This window comes from Passer montanus, unplaced genomic scaffold (genome assembly GCF_014805655.1).
Source record: "Passer montanus isolate IOZ18808 unplaced genomic scaffold, ASM1480565v1 scaffold161, whole genome shotgun sequence".
NCBI classification, from domain to species: Eukaryota; Metazoa; Chordata; class Aves; order Passeriformes; family Passeridae; genus Passer; species Passer montanus.
Genome location: NW_024363272.1, coordinates 378852 through 404393, shown reverse-complemented (window position 1 = coordinate 404393; position 25542 = coordinate 378852). Strand labels below are relative to the sequence as shown.

Here is a 25542-nt window from a genome sequence, read left to right as displayed (position 1 = left end):
GTCGCCCCTCCCGCCCGGTGCGGCTCCGCTGCGGAGGAAAACTGCGACATGGGGAGGGGGGGGTGGCCGCACGTGCTGCCGCGCCCGGTGTCGCCCCCCGCCGCCCCCCGGTTGTTAATCGGCTTCTCTGGTCGGACCCCCCCTCTCTGCTCCATCTGTACCGCTCCCCCCCCCCAGCCCCGGCTTATTTGCACCCCGGGGGTCCCTCCCAGACCATCTGCAGCCTGCCCCAAAGCCCCCCAAGTCCATCTGCACCCCCCAGCCCCTCCTGGATCCCACCGCGATGGGGGGGTCCGCACACTGGGGTGGGACCCCTCCTTTTCAGGGTGGGGTTTGTCTCAGCCATGTCCGCAGCACTGGGGGGGCCACCATAAACCAGGGGACATGCTGGGGTGCCACTGTGCCCCCCAACGCGGCGCAGCTCCGTGCCCGGCTGTGTAGCCACGGAAAGCACCGGGGGGTGTCGGGGGGGGGCCATCCCAGCCCCCACCTAATCCCCGGAGCTATTTGCACCCAATAATCCGCCTTCCTGTTTGGCCAAGAGCTTTGCGGAAAACCCAGCGGCCGCTTCGCCGGGGGGGGCGACACGGTGTCGGGGGGGGTCCGCATCCCCTCCCGCCGCACCGGAGCCGCCCCACACCGGGGTCACCGGTGCAGCCGGGCGGCAGCATCCGCCGCAGCTGCATTGCAGCGCTGACGTGGCTTCCCCGCCATTTGCCTGGCTGGCCGCATGGCTGCTCCGGTTCCACCGGGCAGGAACCGGCTGCTCTCCACTCCCGCCTCGAGCTGCCCTCTCCAGGCTCTCAGCGTGGGGGTCCCGGGTGGAACTTGGGGGGCAGCTGCTCCTGGAAGTGCTGCTGCCGGTTCTGTTTATCGAATGGGTGTTCCGTGGAGGGGGGGGGGTTCGTTACACACCACGCACCCCCCCCCGAATTCCCCGTGCATCACGTCAGCTCTGGAATGGTGTTAGGAAGTGTTTTGGGTGGCTAAAAAAACGCCCAAAAGCAGGTTTGATATTAAAGTGAAAGTGCGTCAAAATTCGCTGGTGACTTCCCTCCGTGACTCAGTAGTGAAAGCCGGTGGAGGAAAATGGGGCTAAAATTTAAAATCGATCAGTGTAAAACTGGATTTGGCCAAAAATGGCCTTAAGGGAGGCTGGGGATAGGAAAAAAAATATAAAATTGAATAATAATTAAGATTTTCCCACTGAGTCAGAAGGAGCAGAGTGGACCCCCTGCCCCATTGTCAAACTGAGCCCTGGGCTTAACCAACAGTTTAAGCCTAAAGGCTTAAGAGCACTTAATCCGAGTTTAATTTCAATAATTCACCAAAATATTAATATAAAATTTATTATAGGCACAATAGTAACACACAGACCTGTTTTATTTATGAATCTAAAGCACTTAGGAAGGAATCTGACAGCAACATTTGCTACAGAATATTCACTCTTGCACACACACATACCTGAACAGCAAGTATGGGTGTAAATACCTGTGAAAAATCCACCTTGAGTTCAGTATTGCCATCAGGTGCCTTTGTGTCTTCTCAACAAGCCCCGAGTTCTGGGGGATCAGCCCAAGCTCTGCTCACCCTCTGAGAATCCCAAATTTGTGGGTTCACCGTCCCTGAGAGTTCTGCTGCCTGCTGTGGTCCGGGTGAACTCAGGGGGGCTCACTCAGACCCTGCTGTTTATAACACTGCAAGCGTTGGCTGTTTAGTCATCCTGATTTTCTATCCTGGCTACAATTTGGAACGTCCTTTGAAAGCTCGATAACAAACACGTTGTTGCACTCGGGTTGTCCTTCAGAAAAAAAAGTTACTCCCCAAGGCCGTTCCTTACAATCAAGGAGTTGTTTTGACAACACAAATTCCCAGGAGCTGATGGACTCGAGGAGCTGCTCATCACGGCTTGGCCTGAGCTCATCGTGCAGGAGAGGAGGGGTGCACCCCACAAATGAGGGTCCCAGGGGTCCCCCCAGCTGCAGCACCCGCTCGAGTTTCACTCTGTGTTCAACTTCCCCTTCATTATTTATCCCTGCGTGGAGCCGTGAGGGACAGGGTAAAAGCAGAGGAAAGGGAGGGTGGAGAGGCTCCCCCCATTCAAGGGGGCTGCTGTGATGTTTCCCCCTCCCCCTCAGTGGCTGGGCCAATTCCTCATCCCTGAAAGAGCCAGAGGAACTGAAGGACACGGGCTGGATAAAGGGAGCCCTCATTCCCAGCAATCCCACTGTGGTGGGCAGAGCATCCCCTCCCCACCCCCAGGGCAATGCAGCCCCTCCCCTGCCCAGGAAGAGGAGAGACACCAAAGACTTCTGCCAGACTGGGGGGCTTCAGGCATCCCCAGCCCACCCTGAGGAGTTAAAGGCCCCCAATGTGCTTACCTGGGGCTCACTTGACTCCTGGTACTAAGAAAACCCAACCCTCTCCACTTCCCTTGGGGTGGGGGCACAACACTGAGCCCACCAGGATGAGGAAGGAGCAGGGGTTTGGGAGGATCAGTTTGGGGGGGCTGCAGAGTGCTGAGCTCACCACAACCCTCAGCACACGCTCGGGGACAGGGAGGAGACCCCGGGTGCACACAGGGACTGCAGGGCCGTGTCATGTGCTGGTGGGGACAGCGTCAAAGCCAGGCAGGGACATCGCCACAGGGAGTGAAGACACAGAGGCAGGGTAAGACAGGGAATGCTTTTTATTCAGACCCACAGGAGAGGACGGGTGAGTCCGTCACAGACTTTTCCATTGAAGCACAGACCATTGACAGGACAGACTGCGGTGCACACACTGCTACAGACCCCGCGGGGCCTTCAACTAGTTTATGTTCCCTGTTCCAGCAGCACCCTTGGGAGTTTAGTATTCCTCCCCTTCCTCCTCTCCCTCCCCTTCCACAGAATCCACCCCCACCTCCTCATAATCCTTCTCCAGGGCAGCCATATCCTCGCGGGCCTCCGAGAACTCGCCCTCCTCCATGCCCTCCCCCACGTACCAGTGCACGAATGCCCGCTTGGCGTACATCAGGTCACACTTGACCATCTGGTTGGCCGGCTCGAAGCAGGCGTTGGTGATCTCGGCCACCGAGAGCTGCTCGTGATAAGCCTTCTCAGCAGAGATGACCGGGGCGTAGGTGGCCAGTGGGAAGTGGATGCGAGGGTAGGGCACCAGGTTGGTCTGGAACTCTGTCAGGTCGACGTTCAGGGCTCCATCAAAGCGCAGCGAGGCCGTGATGGATGACACGATCTGGCCTATCAACCTGTTGAGGTTGGTGTAGGTGGGACGCTCGATGTCCAGGTTGCGGCGGCAGATGTCGTAGATGGCCTCGTTGTCCACCATGAAGGCACAGTCGGAGTGCTCCAGGGTGGTGTGGGTGGTGAGGATGGAGTTGTAGGGCTCCACCACGGCCGTGGACACCTGCGGGGCCGGGTAGATGGAGAACTCCAGCTTGGACTTCTTGCCGTAGTCGACAGAGAGCCGCTCCATGAGCAGGGAGGTGAAGCCAGAGCCGGTGCCACCGCCAAAGCTGTGGAACACCAGGAAGCCCTGCAGCCCTGTGCACTGGTCAGCCTGTGAGGAGAGACGAGGTGGGGAGGCATGTTTACTCCAGGCAGCAGAAGCTACTCCTTCCTCTCCGTGGCCTCACAAGGACATTTGGGGGCTTTCCAGCAGCAGAGCCAGATGGGGGACGGGGTGGCAGTGACTCCATCTGTTACCCACTGACTCACGGTGAATCACCCAGGGAAGCTGCTTGGCCTCTGGGGTGGGACAATGCTCAGGGGCACCTCAAAGTGCAGAACTGCCTCTGGCTCAGCAGCTGAGTGGGAACTAGTTTGACCATGAACTGTCGCGGCCACATGACTCTAGGAGGGACTGGCTCGGGGCTGCTTGTCCCCAGCACACGCAGCTGGACTCGGCCATGTCAGGAGCCAAGTGGAAACAAAGAGGGAATTGCCGAGCTCAGCACCGGCAGCGCCCGGGGGCTGCGGCGCTGTGGAGCCGCTCCAGCTCCAGCTGCGCCGCGTCCCGCTGCCGGCCAATGGCAGCCACTGCACAACGGGATTAACATTAATTAATAAATTAAATCTAAACCCAGCCCAGCCAGTCTGGAAGGGAGAGCGACACAGAATGGAGGCTTTGTCCTCGCCCGCCACCTGCACCCCCCGTGCCCCTACCAGCTTGCGGATGCGGTCAAGGACCATGTCGATGATCTCCTTGCCGATGGTGTAGTGGCCGCGGGCGTAGTTGTTGGCCGCATCCTCCTTGCCCGTGATCAGCTGCTCGGGGTGGAAGAGCTGCCGGTACGTGCCGGTGCGCACCTCGTCTGCGGGGACAGCCCCGGGCCCCGTTAGCGCCCGGCGCCCGCCGCCAGCGCCCGCCCCGCCGGCCGCCCCCCGCGCCCTCACCGATCACCGTGGGCTCCAGGTCCACGAACACGGCCCGGGGCACGTGCTTGCCGGCTCCGGTCTCGCTGAAGAACGTGTTGAAGGAGTCGTCCCCCCCGCCGATGGTCTTGTCGCTGGGCATCTGCCCGTCGGGCTGGATGCCGTGCTCCAGGCAGTACAGCTCCCAGCACGCATTGCCGATCTGCACGCCCGCTTGGCCCACGTGGATGGAGATGCACTCGCGCTGCGGGGGCACACCACGCTGCCTCACTTCTTTTGTCCCCCTCCCCAGCTGTGGCACCAGCCCGGCGCTGTCGCCGAGCTGGGGAGGGTCTCTCCCCAAAACTGGATGGGGTCAGACCCTGCCTGGACACACCCATTTTTCGGGGTCTGGGGGTGCACCCAGTGCAGAGGGTCCCATCCTGCCCTGTGCCCATCACTACTGGCACCCTGCCTGTGGGGGATGGGGAGCTCAGCTCCTGTGGCTCATCCTGCCCTGAGCGACTGGGGCTGCACCCAGAGTGACACAGGGAGCCCCGGGCTTCCCATCCTGCCCCACCCTGCCCTGGTGAGACCCGGCAAAGCCCCAGGGCGGCTCAGCACCGTGGGCTCCTCCTGCCCACCCGAGCCCAAATCGAAGCAAGGCCACGCCCAGTGCGGGACTCGGGGGTCCCATCCTGCCGTGCCTCGACTTCTGGTGCGGGATGGGGTGCTCAGCACTGAGGGGGGGTCAATCCGCCCTGCCCACCCCGCACCCGGGACACTTTCTGCCTCACTATACCAGGGCCACGCCCAGCGCAGGCTGAAGGCTCAGCACCGGGGCCAGGGGGGAAAAGGGGGTCTGTCCTGCTCGGTTTAACGGGAGCCACGCCCAGGGACGGACGGTGGCTCGGTACCGAAAGATGGGGGTCCCGATTCTGCCCCTTTCAGCCGGTGCCACGCCCAGTACGGCTTTAGCTCCGGGGACTCATCCTGCCCGGTTTAACGGGAGCCACGCCCGGTTCGGGCTCGGGGCTCGGTCCCGGGGGTCCCATCCTGCCCGGTTTAACGGGAGCCACGCCCGGTTCGGGCTCGGGGCTCGGTCCCGGGGGTCCCATCCTTCCCGGTTTAACAATAGCACGCCCGACAGGAGCTCAGTGCTGCGCCTCGGGGGTCCATCCTGCCCGGTTTAACGGGAGCCACGCCCGGTTCGGGCTCGGGGCTCGGTCCCGGGGGTCCCATCTTGCCCGGTTTAACGGGAGCCACGCCCGGTGCGGTACCGTGGATCAGCGCCAGGGATCCATCCTGGCCGGTTCAACGGGAGCCACGCCCTATGGAAGCTCAGTGCTGCCTCCCGGGGGTCTCATCGTGCCCGGTTTAACGGGAGCCACGCCCTATGGAGGCTTAGTCCTAAGTCCTGGAGGTCCCGTCCTGCCCGGTTTAACGGGAGCCACGCCCGCTGCGGGCTCGGTCCCGGGGAGGCAGGAAGACCCTTCCAGGCCCGTTTAACCGGAGGGACACTCGGGCTGGGTCCCGGGAGGGACATTTCACTCGGTGTAACGGGAGCCACGCCCGCTGCGGGAGGAGTCCCGGCGCCGAGAGCTCATCCCGGGAGGGGCGGACAAAAAACCCTCGGGAATGGAGATCGGGGTGGGGGGTTGGGAACCAGAAACAACGGCGAGACGGGGGATAAAAACCGGAGACTACGATGGGAGGGGTGGGGATTGGCACCGGGGAAAACCACGGCTCCGGGGGAGGGAAGGATGAGGCCGGGAACGGGGAACAGGGATCGTGGGAATAGAGACAAAGTGCCGACCCCCCCGCACCCCCTCACCATGGCGGCGGTCGGTCCGGGGCGGTCTCACAGCCCGACGCTGAGGCGGTCGATGTAAGAGGCGCGGCGGAGCGCGGGGCTCGGTGCGGGGCTTTATAGCGGCGGCGGGGCGGGCCCGGGGGGGCGGCGGGGCCGGCGGCAGCGGCGGCCATTGGTCGCCCGGGATGAGGTAATGCCCCCCCGCAGCCGCAGACAAAGGCCGGGCGGTGCGGGAGGGGGGGCCCGGGGGCTGCGGCGGCCACGGCCCGGCCCCGCCGCCGCCTCCCGCCCGCCGCCGGAGGGGCCCCGGCTGTGTCCTTGGCACCGTCCCTGCCACGCCCCGGTCCCCGGTCTCGGCTGAGCCAGCGGTCACGCTCGGGTCCCCATCCCACGGTCCCCATCCCACGGTCCCCATCCCCCCACGGACACCTTTTCCCAAGTCCCGCCGTTCTTCCCGTTCTCCCCTTCTGCCCCGAATGGGTCCCGGGGCTCCCGGTACACGGCCCTGGTGCCCATCCGCGGTGATGGAGCCCTCCCCCTTGTGTGGCCGCTGCCCGAGCTCCCGGTTATCCCCGGCCACACCCTGGTCCCTGTCCCCGGCCATCCCGTTGTTCCCATCCCTTGTCACACTCTGGCCCCCATTTCCAGCCAGCCACGCCCTGGTCCCCATCCTCGGGGACACTTCTCATCCCTGGCCAAGCCCTGTGCCCATCCCAAGGGACGCTGTCCCCATCCCTGGCCGTGCCACAGTGCCCTGGTTCTGAGCCGTGTCCCTGCCATGGCCCTGTGCCTGTCCCGGCCCCTTCCCTGCCTGCCCAGCCCTTCCAGCGCCTCTTTGTCTGCTCGGGCAGTGGGAGCCAGCGCTGCGGGGCCCAGCCTGGGGACAAAGACTCATCCCCCCGGGCAGCTGGGGACGAGCAGGGCCGGGGGGGGTGGTGAGGGACAGCGGGAGGACACAGGGGACAAAACCCCCCAGGGCAGTTTTGGGCTGGGGGCTCGGACAGAGCAGCAGCTGCTGTGCGGCAGCTGGTGCTTGGGACACAGCTGGGACACCGGGACACGCGTCCCCCGGCCACCCCTCCATCTGCTGCAGCCCCCCCGAGCCACCAGCCCCAAAGCCCTGGGATTTCCCACTCCTAGGGGGGGTTTCCCCCTCCTGTTTGTTCTTGCAAAGCCCACAGAGGGTGGGGGTCGTGTCCCCATGCCAGGGGGTGCTGGGGGGCTCAGTGACCCCCCCACCACATGCATGGCCCCAGCTGCTGCAGGTGGAGCTGCCGGGATGCCCCCCCTGCTGAGAAATCCCTGTTTTTTTCCCCCGGTGTTTCCCACATGATGCAGATTTCTGGGCAGAACCAAGGTTCCCACGTCCCTGCTGCCCAGCCCATGTCCCCACCACCATCCCCGTGTCCCCACTGCCACCCCCATGTCCCTGGGGTGCCCTGTTTTTGGGGTGCTGCTGGGGCTGCAGAGCTGCAGACAAAGAGGGGATGGGATTTGGGCATCGCCCACCAGAACAAAGGACCAGGTGGCCCCGGCTTTGCTGAGTAGAGAAAAACCAGGAATTTTGGCTCCCACCAGGCTGGTCCCCGTGGCAGATGTCTGTTTTGGGGCACCCTGACCCCAGAGCAGCTCAGCCCCCCGCCCTGACCCCGCTGTAAGTCCATCCCTGCCTGGGAAATGCCTCCTGCCTTTGTCCCCCTACAGCCTCAAGTGCTCAGCAGCAGTGTGGAGGCTGCCAGGGTGTCCCCATGGTGTCCCCACCCAAACCGGGGGTTTTGGGGGCTCACAGCAGCCCCCTCACTCAGGGATCACTCTCCAAGCTATTGCCCCGAGCTGAGGGCGGGAGGAGCCTCGTGGGGCAGGGGTGGCACAGCCCCGGTGGGTGCTGTGGGGTGCAGGGCGGGGGGCACTGGGTGCTGCAGCCCCGCTGGCACCCCGCAGCCCCCTCCCATCTCCTTGGGTAGGGACAGCCACACGTCCCGCACCCGCTGCTGCCAGGCAACCGGCGCGGTTGCTAGGAGACCGGTTGCTAGGAGACGGGCTGGGACCCCCCTCGTATCCCCCTTCCCCAACATCCATCCTGGGGCCTGGTGGGCGGGGGATTGCAGGCAGACAAGGCCGGCTTCCCACCACTGCCTGGCCTTGTCATCATGGTAAGGACACCATCCCTGGGACCCCCAGTGCCTGATTCCAAGGGTGGGGAACCATCCTTGGGACCCCCAGTTCCCAATCCTGAGGCTGGAGCACTGTCCTTGGGACCCCCAGTTCCTCACCCCAAGGGTGGGGCACCAACTTTGGGACCCCCAGTTCCTGATCCTGAGGATGGGGCACTGTCCTTGGGACCCCCAGTGCCTGACCCAAGGGTGGGGCACCATCCCTGGGACCCCCACTCCGCTGGGGGTGAGGCACTGTCCTTGGGTGCCTCACCCCCAGCCGAGTGGGGGTCCCAGGGTCCTCACAACCCCCAGTGCCTCACCCCACCATCCTTGGGACCCCCAGTGCTTCACCCCACTGTCCTTGGGACCCCCAGTTCCTCACCCCAAGGGTGGGGCACCAACTTTGGGACCCCCAGTTCCTGATCCTGAGGATGGGGCACTGTCCTTGAGACCCCCACTGCCTCACTCCACCATCCTTGGGACTCCCAGTGCCTGACCCCACTCAGCTGTGGGTGAGGCACCATCCTCGGGACCCCCAGTTCCTGATACTGAGGATGGGGCACCGTCCTCGGGACCCCCAGTGCTTCACCCCACCATCCTTGGGACCCCCAGTTCCTCACCCCACCATCCTTGGCCCCCCCAGTGCCTGACCCCACATTTGAGGCACAGGACCCCCAGTGCTGATCACTCTGCTGTGCCAAGGTGGGGGGCACACAGGCCCTGGGGTCCCCCAGTGCCCACCCTGCCCTCCCCCAGTATCCAGCCCTGCTGAGTGCCGGCGTGGGGGGGTCTGGCACGGCTCCCAGCCCCCCCAGCTCCAGTTCTTCCATTCCCCTGCGCTCTGTTGACTGTTGGTAGCAACGTGGTGGCTCCTGGTGACGGTTGCTGTCCTCCCCCCGCCATGTCCACCCCCCTGGTTCTGCTGGGTGGGACAGACCCCGGGCACCCCTGGGGTCCCCTCTGTCTGCACAGAGTGTCCCCCCCCCGGGCTGGGTGACTCGGGGGGCTCCCAGAGCTGGCATCTCCTCCTGCGTGGGCTGATTTCCCGGCTGCTGGACTCCCGCCCGGGGCACGGCTGAGCTTCCCAGCCTCCCCCGCTCTGTGCCCTGCCTGAGGATCCCAAATTGGTGACCTCGAGCCCCACGGCTGGGACACGCCGTCCCCGGTAACCGAAGGGTCTCAGCCCCATCGTGGCTCGGGGCTGACAACCCAGACAGAGGCTGCTGCTATTTTTAGCCTGTTTTCCCGCAGAACCCAGCTCCGTCTGTCTGTCCGTCCATCCGCTGCCACCATCGATGTGACAGGTTCATTCAGACGGACAGACAGGGCAGCTCGGGGGGGATCAGCTCCTCTCCGGGGTGCCCGATGAGGCCGCGGTGTGCTGGAGGGGTCCCACCACGCAGGGTGGCACAGGGGGGGCTGCACCCACGGGGGGGTGGCACCCACCCCTGACCGCGCCCCCGCCCCACCCGGAGGGCAGAGGGAATCCCCCAGCCCCGGGGTTGGGGACAGCGGGTGACCCGTGGGAGGAAGCAGGGGGGTGTCACCGCTCTTCCCGCAGCCTGGGTGTCCCCGTGCCCCCTCCCGGAGCCACAACAAAAGGGACACGCGGTCCTGGGAATGGGGGGGGCGCCGCGTGGGGCAGGGGGAGCGCGGGGGAGCACCGTGGGGTGCGGGGGGCTGCGGGCGCGCCGCCCGTGGGGAGGGGGCTGCGGCACCGCCTGCGTGCGGGGCGGTTCCGCAATGCGGCAAAGCCGGGAATAAAGGAGCGGAGGGGTGGGGGTGAGGGGGGACAGACCCTGCCGCCCCCTCCGGGGTCCGCCCTCGGCCCGGCCCCCCCAAAGCACCCCCTGAGCCCCAGCAGGGCCCCCGGAACCGGCGTGGTGGTGTCTCGGGGGGCTCCGGGGGCTCACGGGTGGGTGTTGCTGGGACAACGGGCACCCCGGCCCCGGGCGTGTGCCAGCTCCGAGGGTGTGCCCGGGCAGCGGGGGGACACCGGGGGCTCGGGGAGGGGGGACACTGGGAGTGCCCAGGGTGTGAGGGACACTGGGAGTGACTGGGGGGGGCACACTGAGGGTCTTCAGGCACGGGGGGTGGACACTGAGGTGCCCAGGTTGTGAAGGGGCACTGGGAATGACTGGGGGGGACACTGAGGGTCCTCAGGGACGGGGGGACACTGAGGTGCCCAGGGTATGAGAGGACACTGGGAGTGACTGCGGGGGGATGTTGAGGTCCCCAGGCTGTGAAGGGACACTGGGAGTGACTGGGGGGGACACTGGGAGTGCCCAGGCTGTGAGGGGACACTGGGAGTGACTGGGGGGACACACTGAGGGTCTTCAGGGAGGGGAGGGACACTGAGGTGCCCAGGCTGTCAGGGCACACTGGGAGTGACTGGGGGGGACACTGGGAGTGATTGGGGGGGGACACTGGGGTGCCCAGGCTGTGAGGGGTGCCCAGGGATTGGCGTGACACCGGCGAGCGTGGGGTCTGTCATTCCGTCTCGGGGCTGTCCCCAATGTCCCCAAGCTGTCCCAAACCCCTCTCTACCCTTTGGAACGCGACTCGTACCCGCCTCAAACCAGCCCGGAGCGGGGCAGGCAGGCTGGGACAGGGCCCTGCACCCCGGGGGTGGGCGTGAGCTGCTGCCCCGGCCCCGTCCGTCCTGCCCCACAGGACCTGCCCCGCGTGGGTTCCCCCGGGGAGCAGCCCCGGGGCTGGCACGGAGCGGGGCGGCGGCGAGCACAGGAGCCGGCGCGACGGGAGCCCGCGGGGCTTCCCACGGGAACGGCACCGGGATGGGCACGGGGATTACGGGACCCCCGAGACCTCTCCCACCCAGGTGGGGACGGGGCGCTCCTTGAGGCTGCGGCCGGGGGCTTCAGGGACCCGTCCTGCCGCCGACTGAGCCCACCGCCCCAATACCGCAAAACCCCCCGCCTCTAAAGCACCTCCTAAAGCTCTCTGCCCCGCCCCTTTCCCCGCCCATAACCACGCCCACCTCCCCGCTAGACCACGCCCCCTCTCCGCCTCCCGCCCACCGCATTCCTCTCCGCTGACGTCACCACCCACGCACCCTCTCCGACTTTCGAACCGGCCAATCAGGATCGAGGCGGGGCGGGGAGGGCGTGTCCAGAGCGCCGCGTGGCTCGAAGGGGCGGGGCAAAGCCCCGGCTGGCCCCTCCCCCTGCCCCAGCCCCGCCCCCGGGGTATAACTCGGGGGCCCCACGGGGCGACCCCCGCCTCCCTCCTCGACGGCTTCGTAACAGTTCGGGCAGCGAGCGGCCATGGTGAGGCTGGGGGCGTGCGGGGGTCCTGGGGGTCTCCGCGCCCGGTGGGACCCCCGGGAGTGCGGGACCCCCCGAGCAGAACGAGGGGCTGAGCGGCCGGGATCCCCCCATGTCCCCTGCAGCACGTGGGGTCGTGCTCGGGAGGAGTTTTGGGGCTCCTCGCGTGTTCAGGACGCCCCGTGGGGCTGCTGAGTTCTTGCGGGTGCTGGGCAGGAGTTGAGGTGGGGGTGCGTGTGTCCCCCGGGGCCGGGGGCTTCCCCCAGCCGGGGGTCGCTGCCCGGGGTGGTCCCACCCTCGTTCCGTGCCGATCCCCCCCGGGCTCCCTGCTAAATGCGTGGGGACACGCCGGGTGGCACTGCGTGTGCTGGGCTCCCACGCGGGTCCTAAACCCGTCCCCACAGCCCCCCTCGGGGGAGGAACGGGCCGCGAGGGGGTTTGGGGGCACCCCCCGTGCCAACCCGTCCCGGTTCTGCTCGCCGGGACACGCGTGGGTGTGAGTCACGGCGGGGGAGGGGGGGGCAGATCCCAACGTGGCCCGGGCACAGCCGGGAGCGGCTGGCACGGGGAAAGTCCTCCCGGTCACCGGAGTTTGCTCTGGCCCGGGTGGAGCTGAACCGGGACAGTCCGGGCTTGTGCGAGGGCTGCTGGAGGAGGGAGCGGCTCCGCGTTGCGTGGGCTCCAAGGCTGCCCCCGAAGTGATGAGCAGCCCCCTGGGGAAGGGGCTGAAGTGTCCCTGTCCCTGTGTAACCCGTGGGTGGAGGGGACTGGAAATGGTGGGCACCGGGAATGACCCTGGGAACCCCAATTTGGGGTGCTGGTGGCACGAATGGCACCGATCAGTGCAGGGTCCCGCCTCCTTGGGGGGCCAGGACGGGACCCCCAGAGCTGAGCCGGAGCCCTGAACGTCGACCTGACAGAGTTCCAGACCAACCTGGTGCCCTACCCCCGCATCCACTTCCCGCTGGCCACCTACGCCCCGGTCATCTCTGCTGAGAAGGCTTATCACGAGCAGCTCTCGGTGGCCGAGATCACCAACGCCTGCTTCGAGCCGGCCAACCAGATGGTCAAGTGTGACCCTCGCCACGGCAAGTACATGGCGTGCTGCCTGCTGTACCGCGGGGACGTGGTGCCCAAGGATGTCAACGCCGCCATCGCCACCATCAAGACCAAGCGTAGCATCCAGTTTGTGGACTGGTGCCCCACTGGTTTCAAGGTTGGCATCAACTACCAGCCGCCCACGGTGGTGCCCGGGGGCGACCTGGCCAAGGTGCAGAGGGCTGTGTGCATGCTGAGCAACACCACGGCCATCGCCGAGGCCTGGGCCCGCCTGGACCACAAGTTTGACCTGATGTACGCCAAGCGGGCGTTCGTGCACTGGTACGTGGGGGAGGGCATGGAGGAGGGCGAGTTCTCGGAGGCCCGCGAGGATATGGCTGCCCTGGAGAAGGATTATGAGGAGGTGGGAGCTGACAGCCTGGAGGGCGATGAGGAGGGAGAGGAATACTAGTGCCTTGTGTCTACACTGTGGTGCTGTTCATTAAAATGCCTCTTTCCCCTGCTGCCTGCTTCATTGTGCTGGGACAATCCGCCTCGTGGTGACCTGGGGGGACATCCCAGGGGAGGGGGGGGGCTCAGCTGGGCTGGCTGCCCGGCCCTGCTGCCAGCTGGCACAGGGGCTGTGCTGGGTGAGGCTGGGGGGTTGTGTGGGGTTGGGGTCCCTGGCTGGGTCCTTTGAGCTGGCAGTGGTGGGGGGCTCATGTCGTCCTCAGCATTCTGCTGGCCCTGGAGGTCACCAGGTGAGGGGGGACCCCCTGAGAGCCCCCAGTGTCCTGCCCAGTCCTTGGTGCAGACCGTGGTGTCATGCTGCTGCTGGCACGGAGCCACTCTCAGTGCGGCGCTCTGCAGAGCTGGGAGGGGGTCCTGGGCGGGGGGGACCCTCCCCACAGCCTCTGGGCAGGGCACCGACTCCTTCCCGTCAGTGCCGCCCCCCTGGCTGCCCGGAAAGGGGGGGCTCCGGGGGGGTTGCAGAGCTCGCTGCCCCGCGCATGGCAGCTCCCGCAGCGCCGAGTCACGGTGCTGCCCCGACAGAAAGGGAGGGGGGTGATGAGAGCCCCCCCTCCCTGGATGCTGAGCCCCCCGAGCCTCCCCACCACTCAGAGGGGTGCTCTGCCTGAGCCCTGCAGCCCCCTCTGCATCGCACCTGGGGGGTCTGCACCCCCATGCTACCTGGGGGGGACCCCATAAGGGTCTCTCTCCTTCTGACCCAGTGTGGGGGGGTTCCTGTGTCTCCCGGGCACCCCCGGATCCTCTCCCCCTTCCCCCTGGTGCTGCTCGATTCCTCTGCCTGCACCCCCCAGCCCCTCGCCTTGCATCCCTCGGGGGTCCCCGAGTCCCCCCGAAGGGGAATGCCCGCAGCCCTACATCCTGCAGCCCCCTCCCCTCATCCCCAGGGGTATCCCCGACCACCCCCAGCCCCTTTCCCCGCCCCCTCGCGGGGACATCCGCAGCCCCCCATCCTCCCTGCGGCCGGGAGACCCCTCCCCTCTCTCCGTCCCGTACCCCCGGGTCCCCCCGGCGGGGCGGAGCCGCTGTCCGCTATAAACAGCCGCTACCGGCAGCCAGCGCCCTCCCGGTGCCACCATGAGCCGCCGTGACCGCGCCCCCGGGATGCCGCCGCCGCTGCCCGTGGCCCCGGGGCGGCTGGCGGAGGCGGCGGCAGCGCGGGGCGCGGAGCGGGAGGAGCTGGCGGCGCTGAACGACCGTTTCGCCGCCTTCCTGGAGCGGGTGCGGGCGCTGGAACGGCAGAACGGGACCCTCCGCGCCGCCCTGGGCCGCGCCGCCGCCGCCACCGGGCCCCGCACCGGGCTGGTGCAGGGCGAGCTGCGGGGGCTGCGGGAGCGGCTGCAGCGCCTCGGCCGCGACCGGGACCGGCTCCAGGCGGAGCGCGACGGGCTCGCCACAGACCTGGCGGCCCTGCGGCAGCGGTGGGCCCGCGGCGGGATGAGGGGTGGACTGGGATGGACTGGGATGAACTGGGATGGACTGGGATGAACTGGGATGGGGGGTGAACTGGGATGAGGGAACTGGGATGAACTGGGATGGACTGGGATGAACTGGGATGGACTGGGATGAACTGGGATGGACTGGGATGAACTGGGATTAACTGGGATGAGGGGTGAACTGGGATGGACTGGGATGGACTGGGATGAACAGGGGTGAACTGGGATGAGGGATGGACTGGGATGGATCTGGATGAACTGGGATGGACTGGGATGAACTGGGATGTACTGGGATGGACTTGGATGAGGGGTGAACTGGGATGAGGGATGAACTGGGATGAACTGGGACAAGTGATGTACTGGGATAAGGGACGAACTAGGATTAAGTGGGATGAGGGATGAGCTGCAGTGGGAACCGGGGGTGTGTCAGGATGAGTTATGCATGGGATGGAGACGGGGGAATGTGCCAGACTGGCATGAGGAATGTGATGGGATGAGACTTTGCACCAGGATGGGGAGCGGAGGATGCAGCGGGATGGGGATGGGGGAGCCCCGGGGTAGGGACTGGTGAGTGTCCGGGAAAGGGGATCCCTGGGAAGGAATACGAGCAGCAGACACTGGGAAAGGCACCCGGGATGCGCGGAGGGCACTGGGAGGCACTGGGAGGCACTGGGTGATGCGGGCTCTGCGGAAGGGCGGGGCACTGGGAGGGGCAGGGCGAGGGTGGGGACACTGGGGACGCTCCGTCCATCGCCTCCGCTGTGTGTGCAACAGGCGGAGGGGGTCTGCATCCCCACCTCCCTCTCATCCCCTGCTGTCCCCAGGCTGGTGGACGAGACACAGAAGCGTGAGGATGCCGAGAAGAGTCTGGTGCTGTTCCGCAAGGTGAGGGGGCTGGCGGGCCCGTCTCCCCGCGCAGTACTGGTGATGTGTGGCTGGGGGGGACTGGGAATGGTGGGCACGGGAATGACCATGGGGAACCCCAATTCAGGGTGCTGGTGGCACGAATGGCACCGAGCAGTGCAGGGTCCCGCCTCCTTGGGGGGCCAGGATGGGACCCCCAGAGCTGAGCAGCCGCTGTGTCCGTGGTCCCCCCAGGCTGAGCACACTGGTACCCCTACTCTGGCCCCTCCACACCTCCCTGGTGGGCCAGGATGGGACCCCCAGAGCTGAGCAGCCGCTGTGTCCATGGTACCCCCAGGCTGAGCACAGTGGCAGCCCCAGTCTGGTCCCTCCACACCTCCCTGGGTGTCTCCAGCTGGAGTTTGGGGTGATGCTGGGTCAGCCCTGTGCGAGCCAGGACAAAACCGTGGTTTGGGAGGGCTGAGCTTTTGCCTGTCATCACCATCACCTCCCCGGGGAGGGGCTCCAGGATCGTGGCATCCCTCCACGCTGCCCCGCAGCTCACCCCGGCCTCTCCCGCAGGACGTGGACCACGCCACGCTGTCCCGCCTGGAGCTGGAGCGCAAGGTCGAGCTGCTGATGGACGAGATCGGCTTCCTCAAGAAGCTGCACGAGGAGGTGGGGCCGGGGGGCGATGGGGCGGGGAGGGGGCGCAGCTCAGCTCCTTGTGCCACGGTGTGACGGCCACGCACCCCCGCAGGAGCTGCGGGACCTGGAGGTGAGTGGGCCGAGCGCGGCGGGGCTGGCCGAGGTGGAGGTGTGCAAGCCGGAGCTGACGGCTGCGCTGCGGGAGATCCGCACCCAGTACGAGAGCATCGCCGTCAAGAACCTGCAGGAAGCCGAGGAGTGGTACAAGTCCAAGGTAGCCGCGGCTGGGAGGGATTTTGGGGCGGCTGAGCCGTCCCGGAGCCCCGACTCGCCCTGCCCGCGCAGTTTGCCGACCTGTCGGATGCTGCGAACCGCAACCACGAGGCGCTGCGGCTGGCCAAGCAGGAGATGAACGAGTCCCGCCGGCAGATCCAGAGCCTGACGTGCGAGGTGGACGGGCTGAAGGGCGTGGTGAGAGCCGGGGAGCGCTCGGGGGGGTGCAGGAAGCAGAGCCCACCCCGGCCCTTTGCAGCCCCGTCCTCCCCCCGCAGAACGAGGCGCTGCAGCGGCAGATGCGGGAGATGGAGGATGAGTTCGGGGAGGAGATCGGGAACTACCAGGATGTGGTGGGGAGGCTGGAGCAGGAGATCCAGCAGATGAAGGAGGAGATGGCGCGGCACCTGCGCGAGTACCAGGACCTGCTCAACGTCAAGATGGCCCTGGACATCGAGATTGCCACGTACCGCAAGCTGCTGGAGGGCGAGGAGAGCCGGTGAGGGCAGCCTGGCACACGGAGCGTCCCCGCTGCCCGGGGGGGATGCCCCCTGCCTTGAGTCATCCCGGTTATTGTGGGATTTTCCTGGGAGGAGGCGGCTCCAGGCCTTGGTCCCGCAGGGAAACAAGAGGTTCCCGTGGGAGCAGAGATAAAAGCAAGGCCAGGGGATGGCGGGGGAGCTGCCTCCAGCTCTGCTCCGGGTGCCAGCCTGGCAGCCCACGGGCACAGCCCCCGGCCGAGCTGGGATGTGGCTCACGGCCTCGAGGGTGTGGAAGGGTCACTGGCACTGTCCGGGGGTCGCAGCCCCTCCTCATGCCCCTCTCCCCACCCAGGATCACCATCCCACTGCACCCCAGCACCTCCTTCAGCACCAGGAGCTCAGGTGAGCCACGAGCTGGGGGTCCCCCACGATGTCTGGGGGTCTTTCCTTGGGGGTAAAGACCCCGGGTGGGTCCCTGTGCTCCTGCCCAGGGTGTCTGGGAGGGCACGGGGTGCTGATGGCCCCTCTGTGCCCAGTGCTGGAGCCGCAGCCTGCAGAGAGCCCGCCACGGAGGATGGTGCTCATCAAAACCATCGAGACCCGGGACGGGCAGGTGAGAAGTGGGGGTGCCCTGCCTGGCAGGCCCCACCCTGCCACGGCGCTGATCCCCAAATTCTCCTCTTGCAGCAAGTGGTGACGGAGTCGCACAAGGAGCGAGCGGGGAAGTGACACAGAGGAGCGGCTGCCATGGCCCCGACCCCACAAGGGGGGCTTTGCCAGACCCTGCTGCGTCCTGGGCGGGACATGGAGCAGAGCAGGGGGGGCTGGGAGCGCCCCAATTCCCATTCCTGCTGTCAGCACCACGGGACAACGCCGCGGTGTGTCCCTGTGCCTTTGCAGTGTGTCCCTGTGCCTTTGCAGTGTGTCCCTGTGCCTTGTCCCCCCATATTTATCGCTATTTATTGCCTATTTATTATTCCCCCAGCTGTATTTAATACCGAGTGCTCCCCACGCCGCTCTGGGGCCGAGGGGTGCCCGGCTTCCCTCCCGCCACCGGGTGTCCCCGGGGCTGGCGGGTCCGGTGTCCCCAAGCGCTGTCACTGCCATGGGGAGTGGGACAGAAGGGAAGCAGCGCTCGGCTGAGGGGGGGTCTGCGTTCCGGGGGTCCCGTTCTGTCCCAAACACACTCTGGGGGTCTCCCCTCGTCACCGGCACAAGCCCCGCGGCTGGCGGTGACACCCAAGCCTTGTCCCCTGCGGTGTCACCGCCTCGGGGAAGGAGCCTCGACCCCCTGAGCTCTGAACCCCCGGGGGTCCCGCGACTCCCCGGGACCCCGCGACTTCCAGATGACCGACGGGCACGCCCGGTATCCCGGAGGGCTCCGGGAGCATCGCGGAACCGGAGCGGGCCCGATCCTCACCGGCACCGCCAGGGGGCGCCACCGGCCCGCCCCGATCGCTGCTTAATTCCGTGTTAATTGCGTTAATTACAAGGCTCTGGGTGTGCGGGGAAACACCCTGGTTTCTATAATCGCGTTGAGCATTTTTTTGCATGATTAATTGAGTTCAACCAAATGATGCAAAATGGCGTTCACGCAAGATTTGCTTATTAGTTTTGCTATTTTAAGCGAATTTTTGCGCTGTTTCATTATTTTCAGCGGTTTTTTGCACCACTAATTGAATTATTTTAAGCAAGTTATGCACAACTGCGTTATTTAAACAAATCTTGCACACGAAATTGCCTTACTTTAAGCAAATGCTGCATTATTGCATTTTAAGGGGTTTTTTTTGTATCATCGAGTTATTTTAAGTACTTTTTTGCATTATTGTGTCATAGAAAACTATACAAAATTGCATAATTTAATGGAATTTTGGCATAATTAACTGCATTATTTTATGCAATCTTTGCACCATTAATTACAAAAAAAAATATAAAATCGCAATATTTTAAGCTTTTTTCCACTATTAATTACTTTATCTTAGCTATTTTTTTTTCCGCATGAAAATTGAATTATTTTCACGTTATTTTTGCATAATTAACAGCATTATTTTAAGCCGTTTGAAGCACTAATTGCAATCTGGGTCTCGCCAACACCCCAAGAACAGCTCCGGATCCCTGACCGGGGGTGCTGAAGCTGCTGCGGGGGGATTTTGGTCACAGAGGACCAAGGAATGTCCCTGCCCAGGACGAGATGAGGGTGACAAACCCCGGGCAGAGGTGACAAACACACACTCACAGTCCCCTGAGAAAGGGTTTAATGAGGGGAGGGGGTGGCACTGCTGGTGCTCTCACACCCGGGAGCTTCGGGGGGACAGACAGACAGACAGACAGGTATGAACACTATGTACAGGCACCCCCCCGCCCCCCCTCTGGGGAATTGCCCCCCCGGGGCGGGGCTGGGGGCGCTTGCAGTCCTGACAGACTGGGATTTGGGGCGGGGGGGGCACTGGGAGCACTGGGATGGGGCCGGCCCGCAGGGCGGGGGCTCTTTGGTTTCGGCGTTAAGGCTGCAAGGTGGGAGGGGCGGGGGGGGCTCATCCCGGGTGGGGACACCGCGGTGACGCCCCAGTAAAACCAGTTCCCCACGCCAGAGGTCACCCGGAGGGTTGGGGACGTGTCCAGGACCCCTCCTGAACGAGGGTGACACTCAGAGACTGGAGAAGGGGGGGCTCCAGGGGTGTCCCCCGCTTCCCCCCAGGGTGTGAGAAGGATTCCCACCCCTGCCCAAACCCTGGGACCCCCCTGGCCGCAGAGGTGCCCACCTGAGGGCAGGTACCCCCTTTAGGGGGCAGGTACCCCCCGTTAGGACAGCGAGTTGAGGAAGTGGCTCTCCCCTGCCAGCGTGCTCAGCATGGAGCTCATGTCCCCCACTGCCATGTTGGCACCCCCAGAGGAGGGCAGCAGCAGCCCCCCGCCCGGGCTGGGGGGTCCGGGCAGTGCCGGGGGGGTCTCCACGTCCTCCACGATGGCGGCAAAGTCAAGGTGCGTGTTCTCCAGGTCCAGTGAGTCCAGGCTGTTGGCCACCTGCTCCCCCGAGTCCAGGTAGTAACAGGAGGTGCCCTTGAGTCCCTCTGGGCCGTAGTGCCCGCTCCCCCCGCAGCTCGCTGCCCCCTGGCCCACCAGCTTGTGCCCACCTTTGCCCCCCTGCCCATGCGGGCCCTGGCCTGGGTAGTACAGGGGGAGGTTTGCAGACCCCTCGGGCACGGGGCGGGCGGGGGGCAAGCGTGGCAGGCGCCGGGCACCGGTGTCCACCCCCTCGTAGCCGTGCCCTGGTTGTGCCAGGCTGCCCGGGTAGCTCAGGCTGGGTTGGTGAGCCGGCGGTTTGGGGCCACCGGGAGGGTGTGGGATCATCTCGGGGTTGAAGCAGGGCGGGCTCAGGAGGTGCTGGGGCTCCGCCAGGCTCTGCAGGTGATCCGGTTTGGGCTGGTAGCTGCAGTACCTGGGGCTGAGGTACGGCGGGGCTGGCATGGCCTGGCACTGCCCGGGCTCGCTGCCCAGCCCCACGCCAGGCTTGGAGGGGGGCTGCTCCCCCCACATCAGCGCCTGCTGCGCCTCCACGTAGTTCCTGACCATCACCTCTTTGGTCTGCAGGGTGGGGGTCTGGGCTCTGCGGGCGCCCGGGCTGGCCATGCCCATGTACCCACCCGGCGTGGGCCCCGCAGGGGGGTACCCACCCGGCCCCACATCCATGGGGTGCCCGAAGGCAGCGGGGGACGCTGGGGGCCCTGCCAGCTTGGCACTGGGGCAGGGAGCAAGTGCCGGGCTCGGCGCCGGGTACCGCTGCTCGGATTTGATCTGGAGCCGGTTAAAGCGATGCCCCCCGGAAAATTCTTGGTCCTGGCACGAGCTCACCAGTTTGGGATGCTGCCCACAGGCGCTGGGATGGGGGTACTCGACGTTTGGACGAGGACAGTGTGGCCCGGACATGGTGGGAGCACCCACGCTTTGCCTGGAGTTCATCCCCAGCGTGCCCTGGGGGGGTCCATCCCAGGGCTCTGGCACGGCCCCGTTCCCAGCTGGCAAACTGGGGAAGCGCTGGTTCACCTGGCACTGCGGCAGGGAGAACTCGGGCTGCAGCAGCCCCTCCTCCATGTCCCCGTGTGCCCCCACCATGGTCCGGTGGGCACCGTAGATGCCACCCTGGAGCTCCACACCAGTGCCCTGGCACGGGAAGCTTTCCTCGGGGTAGCTCAGGTACTGCTCCATGTCCAGCAGGCCGGATTCGGGGCCGGGGCCCCCCATGCTCTCCATGAAGACGTTCTCGGTGATGCTGGGGGGGCGTGGGGAGAATCCGTGGCGCTGCAGGTTGGCCTCGGAGCCGCCCAGGGGCTGCAGCGCCGTCCTGCCCGCGCCTGGCACGCTCACGTTCCCCACGCTCTTAAACCGCTGCACCCTGGGCACGGCCGGAGGCTTGGCCACCGCCCGGGCAGGGTCACTCGCCCGTCGCATGCCGTGTCGGGGCGCCAGCTGAGCGGGCACGCTGCCCGGGTAGCCGGGCTGCTCGTTGGAGCTGTGCCTTCTCAACAAGCCGTTGGCGACGCAGCGAGCTCCGGCGGGCGCGGGGTAGCCCCCGGGCACGGCGCCGTGCCCGCCCGCGCCCGCCTGCTCCACGCCGGGCAGCGGGGTGGGCGGGGGGCCACCCGTGGCCGCGGCGTATTTGGCCTTGAGGCGGTAGCGCTGTGCCGGGGTGAGGTTGCCCACCCCCGGCAGCCCCCCGCACGCGTCGCCGGAGCGCCGCGACTCGTCCGGAGAGGCGGCATCGTAGCCGTCCACCGGGCACGTCCCGCCGGGCATCGCCCCGGCCTCGCCGCCCGGGCACGGCCCGGTCAGGTACGGGGACACCAGGGAGGAGCGGCGGCTGACGGTGTAGGCAGAGCTGACGGTGCTGGTGCCGCTGCTCCGGCGCTCGCCCAGGGACACCAGGCCCAGCTCTGCCGCCGACAGCTCGGCGATGCGCCGGTGAGAGGCTGGCGGTGGCACCGGGACGCCGGGCAGCTCCCCGGGCAGGCCTGAGGGAGAGAAGGAGGAGTTACCCACGGGCACAGCGTGGCAAGGTCAGGGCAGGGACAGGAGCCACCTCCAGAGCTGGGATGTGGCTCTGGCATGGTTAGAGCTGGCGGGGACAGGGGGCAGGTGGCAACAAAGAGGAGCAGAAACTTATCTAGATTGGAAAAATCATGGAATGGTTTGGGCTGGGAGGGATCCTAAAGACCACCCATGTTTCATGGGAAGGGACATTTCCCGCTAGAGCAGGCTGCTCCAGCCTGGCCTTGGATGCTCCCAGGGGTGCAGCAGCCCCAGCTCCTCTGGGCACCTTGTGCCAGGGCCTCCCCACCCTCCCAGGGAAGAACTCCCTCCAATACCCCACCTAACCCTGCCCTCTTTGCCACCATGAAGCCAATTCCCCTTGTCCTGCCACTGCAGGCCTTGTCCAAAATCCCTCTCCAGTTTTCTTGGAACCTCTTTAGAGCTTTAATATTTCCCCAGATTTTGGGGTCCACAGCGAGGTGTGGAACCCTCTGGCTGCCAACCAGATCACGGCACACATTTCCAACAGGCCAGGCCCCACATCCTGGGGCAGAGGCACCCCGATCTCACCGGCTCCAGGGATGGGTGGCAGGTTCAGGCCCTTGGACGCCGCCGGTTTCCTCAGCTGCTTCAGTTTGTCGATGCGAAGGTTTTCCAGTTTGTGGAGGGCCATGAGCCCCGAGGTGCCCATGGGCTCGCCGGGCACCACGTCCTCCAGCGTGGACAGGTCCTCGTAGCTGCCGCCGGCGTTTCCCGCCATCTCCACGCCGCTGTCGTTGTTGGTGGTGCTGCCCAGGGGCGAGTGGTCGCTGCTGCACGAGGACTGCCCGCCTGGGCTGGGCTGGGGCTTCTGGGGAGAACCAGAGCAGGCCAAGGGAAAGGGGGTCAAGCACCCGGGACACGCTTGGCGTCATTGTGAGGGTTGGAAAAGCCTCTGAGATCACAGAGTCCAACGATTAACCAATGGTGCCGTGTTGGGTTAGGACACACTTGGACATGCTTGGCATCATCGTGAGGGTTGGAAAAGCCTCTGAGATCACTGAGTCCAACGATTAACCAATGCTGCCGTGTTGGGTTAGGACACACTTGGACATGCTTGGCATCATCGTGAGGGTTGGAAAAGCCTCTGAGATCACTGAGTCCAACTATTAACCAAACACTGCCACGTTCACTCCTAAACCACGTCCCCAAGCGCCACATCCCAAAGTTTTTTGGACACTTCACCAAAAAGAGATGGTGCTTCCATAAGGCAGTCCATTCCAGTGACTGACAACAGAGAAATTTCCCCTAATATCCAACCTAAGCCTCCCCTGGAACAGTTTGGGGCTGCTTTCTCTTGTCCTCTCACTTGGGGATGATCCCCCACCACCAAACCCTCCCTCCACCCTCCGTGACCCCCGCAGCTCCTCACCAAGGCCAGCTCAGGCACCAGCAGCTTCCCATCGTCCTTCCGAGCCTCGCCGGGGCCGTTTGCATCCTTCTCCTGCTTCATATCCGGGGGGGCACTGGGGGTGGGCAGCGCCCGGCCCGGCCCCACGTCCCCTCGGTGCTTTTTGGTGACGTGGGCGTCGGGGCCGTGCACGGTCTTGACGTGTTTCCGCAGCGAGCTGGGGTCCGTGTAGCGCTTGGTGCAGCCGGGAATCTTGCACACGTACGGTTTCTGCAAGGAGGAGGGAGGCTGTCAACTCCAACCACAGCCCCCTCCCCAAAAATAAACGCCCCTTGCCACCCTCCAAAAAGAGCTGAGGGTGGCATCAAAGCGGGTGAGTCCCCATGGAGGGCGCACGGTGGGCGCTGGGGTGAGCTCAGGAGGGCAGAGGAAGGAGGGAACGGGGCAAAGGGATCCCAGGGATGATGGAGGAGACATTTAAAGCAGGAAAAGAGGGAGCTGGGGCACGCAGGGGCAGTACCCAGGGATGTGAGGAGCTCTCAGAGGACAGGAATGATCTGGGGAGCCCTGGTGGGGCCGTACCTCGTTGGAGTGGGTGCGGTTTTGGTGCTTGGCGCGGTCGGAGGCGTTGGAGAAGGCCTTGTTGCAGCCCTCGTGCTCACACACGTAGGGTTTCTCCCCCGTGTGCGAGCGCAGGTGGGTCTTGAGGTTCTCCAGGCGGGAATAGGCCTTGTTACAGCCCTCGAACTGCGGCGGAGCAGGGTGGGACGTGTCACACGCTGCCACCAAGCCTTGGAGCACGTCGTGCCACATCCCCCAGCCCTGGCACGTCTGCCAGGGACACACAGCTCACCTCCCAGCACGCCTGCCCTCCTCAGTGCATCCTCACACCGTGGCACAGCCCTTCAGCATGGGCTTGTGCCACCTCCCTCTGTCCCATGGTAGCCCCTCAAGGCATCCCCAAGGGAAACCCCAAACTGGGATTGGCAGAAACACCCAGCTCCCCATCCTGAATTAAATTCAGGAACATATTCCAAAGTGTGGGACAACGCTGGGGCAATGTGACTCTGGGTTTGGATGGGATTTTGGGAAGAAATTCCTCCCTGTGAGGTTGGGCAGGCCCTGGTGCAGAGAATCTGTGGCTGCCCCATCCCTGGAAGTGTCCAAGGCCAGGTTGGACAGGGCATGGAGCAGCCTGGGACAGTGGAAGTTGTCCCTGTCCATGTCAAGGGGTGGGATGGGATGAGCTTTAAGGTGTCTCTAACCCAAAATATTCCAGGATTTCACAAGCCCCATACCTGTACCCACCTGCTGCCCACCCCCTTCTGCCACCCGGGCTCCAGCTGCTACACTCGTGTGGGAAATGAAAATTCTTAAAACTTGACAGAAGGCTCATACAGTGTGCATTTGTATGTAAACTTTGAGGTAAGAAATGTTGATTTAGAAATGCTATGGAACAGGACAGACATTGTTGAGAGAGAAATTAAACTAGAAATAAGTTTTAGAAGACGGTCTTGTAAATAAGACTAGGTACTTTAGAGAAATAGAACTGTGAAAGATGGATTGTAGTAGGACTTACAAGGGGTAATTTTAGATGATAAAGGTATTTGTGGTTTGGTGTAAAATCTGATATTCCAGGAAATGCTTATAGTGTGTTGTAATTAAGAAATAATTAGCTTCTGATTGTGATGGCACGAATTATAACATCTATATTGTCCCACCCTTCTCATAAGACTGAAAATGGAATACAAGTTTTTAAAATGCCTCTCAGTTACCCCACCTCTGAGTCAAAAAAGAGCATAATCTGACACACCTGTACCCCTCCCATGCTCTCCCCTGTCCCCCCTTGCTCTGGATTGCAAGGTAATGTGTGTTTTATTTGCCATCCGTCAGAGGTGGGGCATTATCTGCTGCTCATTGGGCAGTTTTCTTTCTCTCTTGTACAACCAATCCTCCCTCCAAGAGATATCTGCTGGTAATGGGCCATTAATTATTAATTATCTCCTGTTCATGGGCCATTGAGTGTCACTGCACGACTGATAAAATTCCATAATCCATTGGGAGATGCTCCGCCCAGGGGAGGAGCCAAGCATTCCTACCTGGATAGAATCTGAGATTTCAAACATTCCTGCCTGGATACAATCTGAGATTCTGGGACAGCAGAGCAGCTTCTCCACTGCATTCCCAGAGGAGCAGCTGCCTCTTCCACTGGATCTTCAGAGGAAGACTACACCCTTCTCCAGGATCCCTGCTCCAGCAGAACCACACCTG

General features: G+C 64.5%; 4 protein-coding genes across 6 annotated transcripts in view; 2 read left to right on the top strand and 2 right to left on the bottom strand.

Annotated features, from left to right (window-relative positions):
* Window positions 1–6322, bottom strand: part of LOC120499491 (tubulin alpha-1A chain) — a 10465-nt gene extending 4143 nt beyond the window's left edge. Inside the window, exons 1-4 of the mRNA XM_039703268.1 lie at window positions 6187–6322; window positions 4395–4617; window positions 4164–4312; window positions 2847–3558 (exon numbers count right to left, since the gene is read on the bottom strand). Of these exons, the coding sequence (XP_039559202.1) occupies window positions 2848–3558; window positions 4164–4312; window positions 4395–4617; window positions 6187–6189 (1086 nt within the window). The 5' untranslated portion in view covers window positions 6190–6322 and the 3' untranslated portion in view covers window position 2847. The remainder of the gene's footprint in view (window positions 1–2846; window positions 3559–4163; window positions 4313–4394; window positions 4618–6186) is intronic.
* Window positions 6323–12492: 6170 nt separating this feature from the next.
* LOC120499500 (tubulin alpha chain) lies at window positions 12493–13167 on the top strand. Its single transcript, XM_039703285.1, has one exon. It carries the CDS (start codon window positions 12669–12671, stop codon window positions 13113–13115), a length of 447 nt encoding a protein of 148 aa, XP_039559219.1. The 5' UTR covers window positions 12493–12668; the 3' UTR covers window positions 13116–13167.
* Window positions 13168–14248: 1081 nt separating this feature from the next.
* Window positions 14249–17811, top strand: PRPH (peripherin). The gene is made up of 9 exons (XM_039703262.1): window positions 14249–14592; window positions 15432–15492; window positions 16033–16128; window positions 16211–16372; window positions 16444–16569; window positions 16650–16870; window positions 17206–17255; window positions 17390–17466; window positions 17541–17811. The coding sequence occupies exons 1-9, from the start codon at window positions 14249–14251 to the stop codon at window positions 17580–17582; spliced, it is 1179 nt and encodes a 392-aa protein (XP_039559196.1). The 3' UTR covers window positions 17583–17811.
* Window positions 17812–19085: 1274 nt separating this feature from the next.
* The window catches only part of GLI1 (GLI family zinc finger 1), a 10849-nt gene continuing 4392 nt past the window's right edge, over window positions 19086–25542 (bottom strand). For 2 of the 3 annotated variants that reach the window (XM_039703234.1, XM_039703235.1), the window contains exons 8-11: window positions 23854–24018; window positions 23293–23541; window positions 22452–22731; window positions 19086–21862 (exon numbers count right to left, since the gene is read on the bottom strand). In XM_039703234.1, coding sequence (XP_039559168.1) covers window positions 19656–21862; window positions 22452–22731; window positions 23293–23541; window positions 23854–24018 — 2901 coding nt within the window. In that variant the 3' untranslated portion in view covers window positions 19086–19655. The remainder of the gene's footprint in view (window positions 21863–22451; window positions 22732–23292; window positions 23542–23853; window positions 24019–25542) is intronic. The other variant, XM_039703236.1, reaches the window with a different exon arrangement.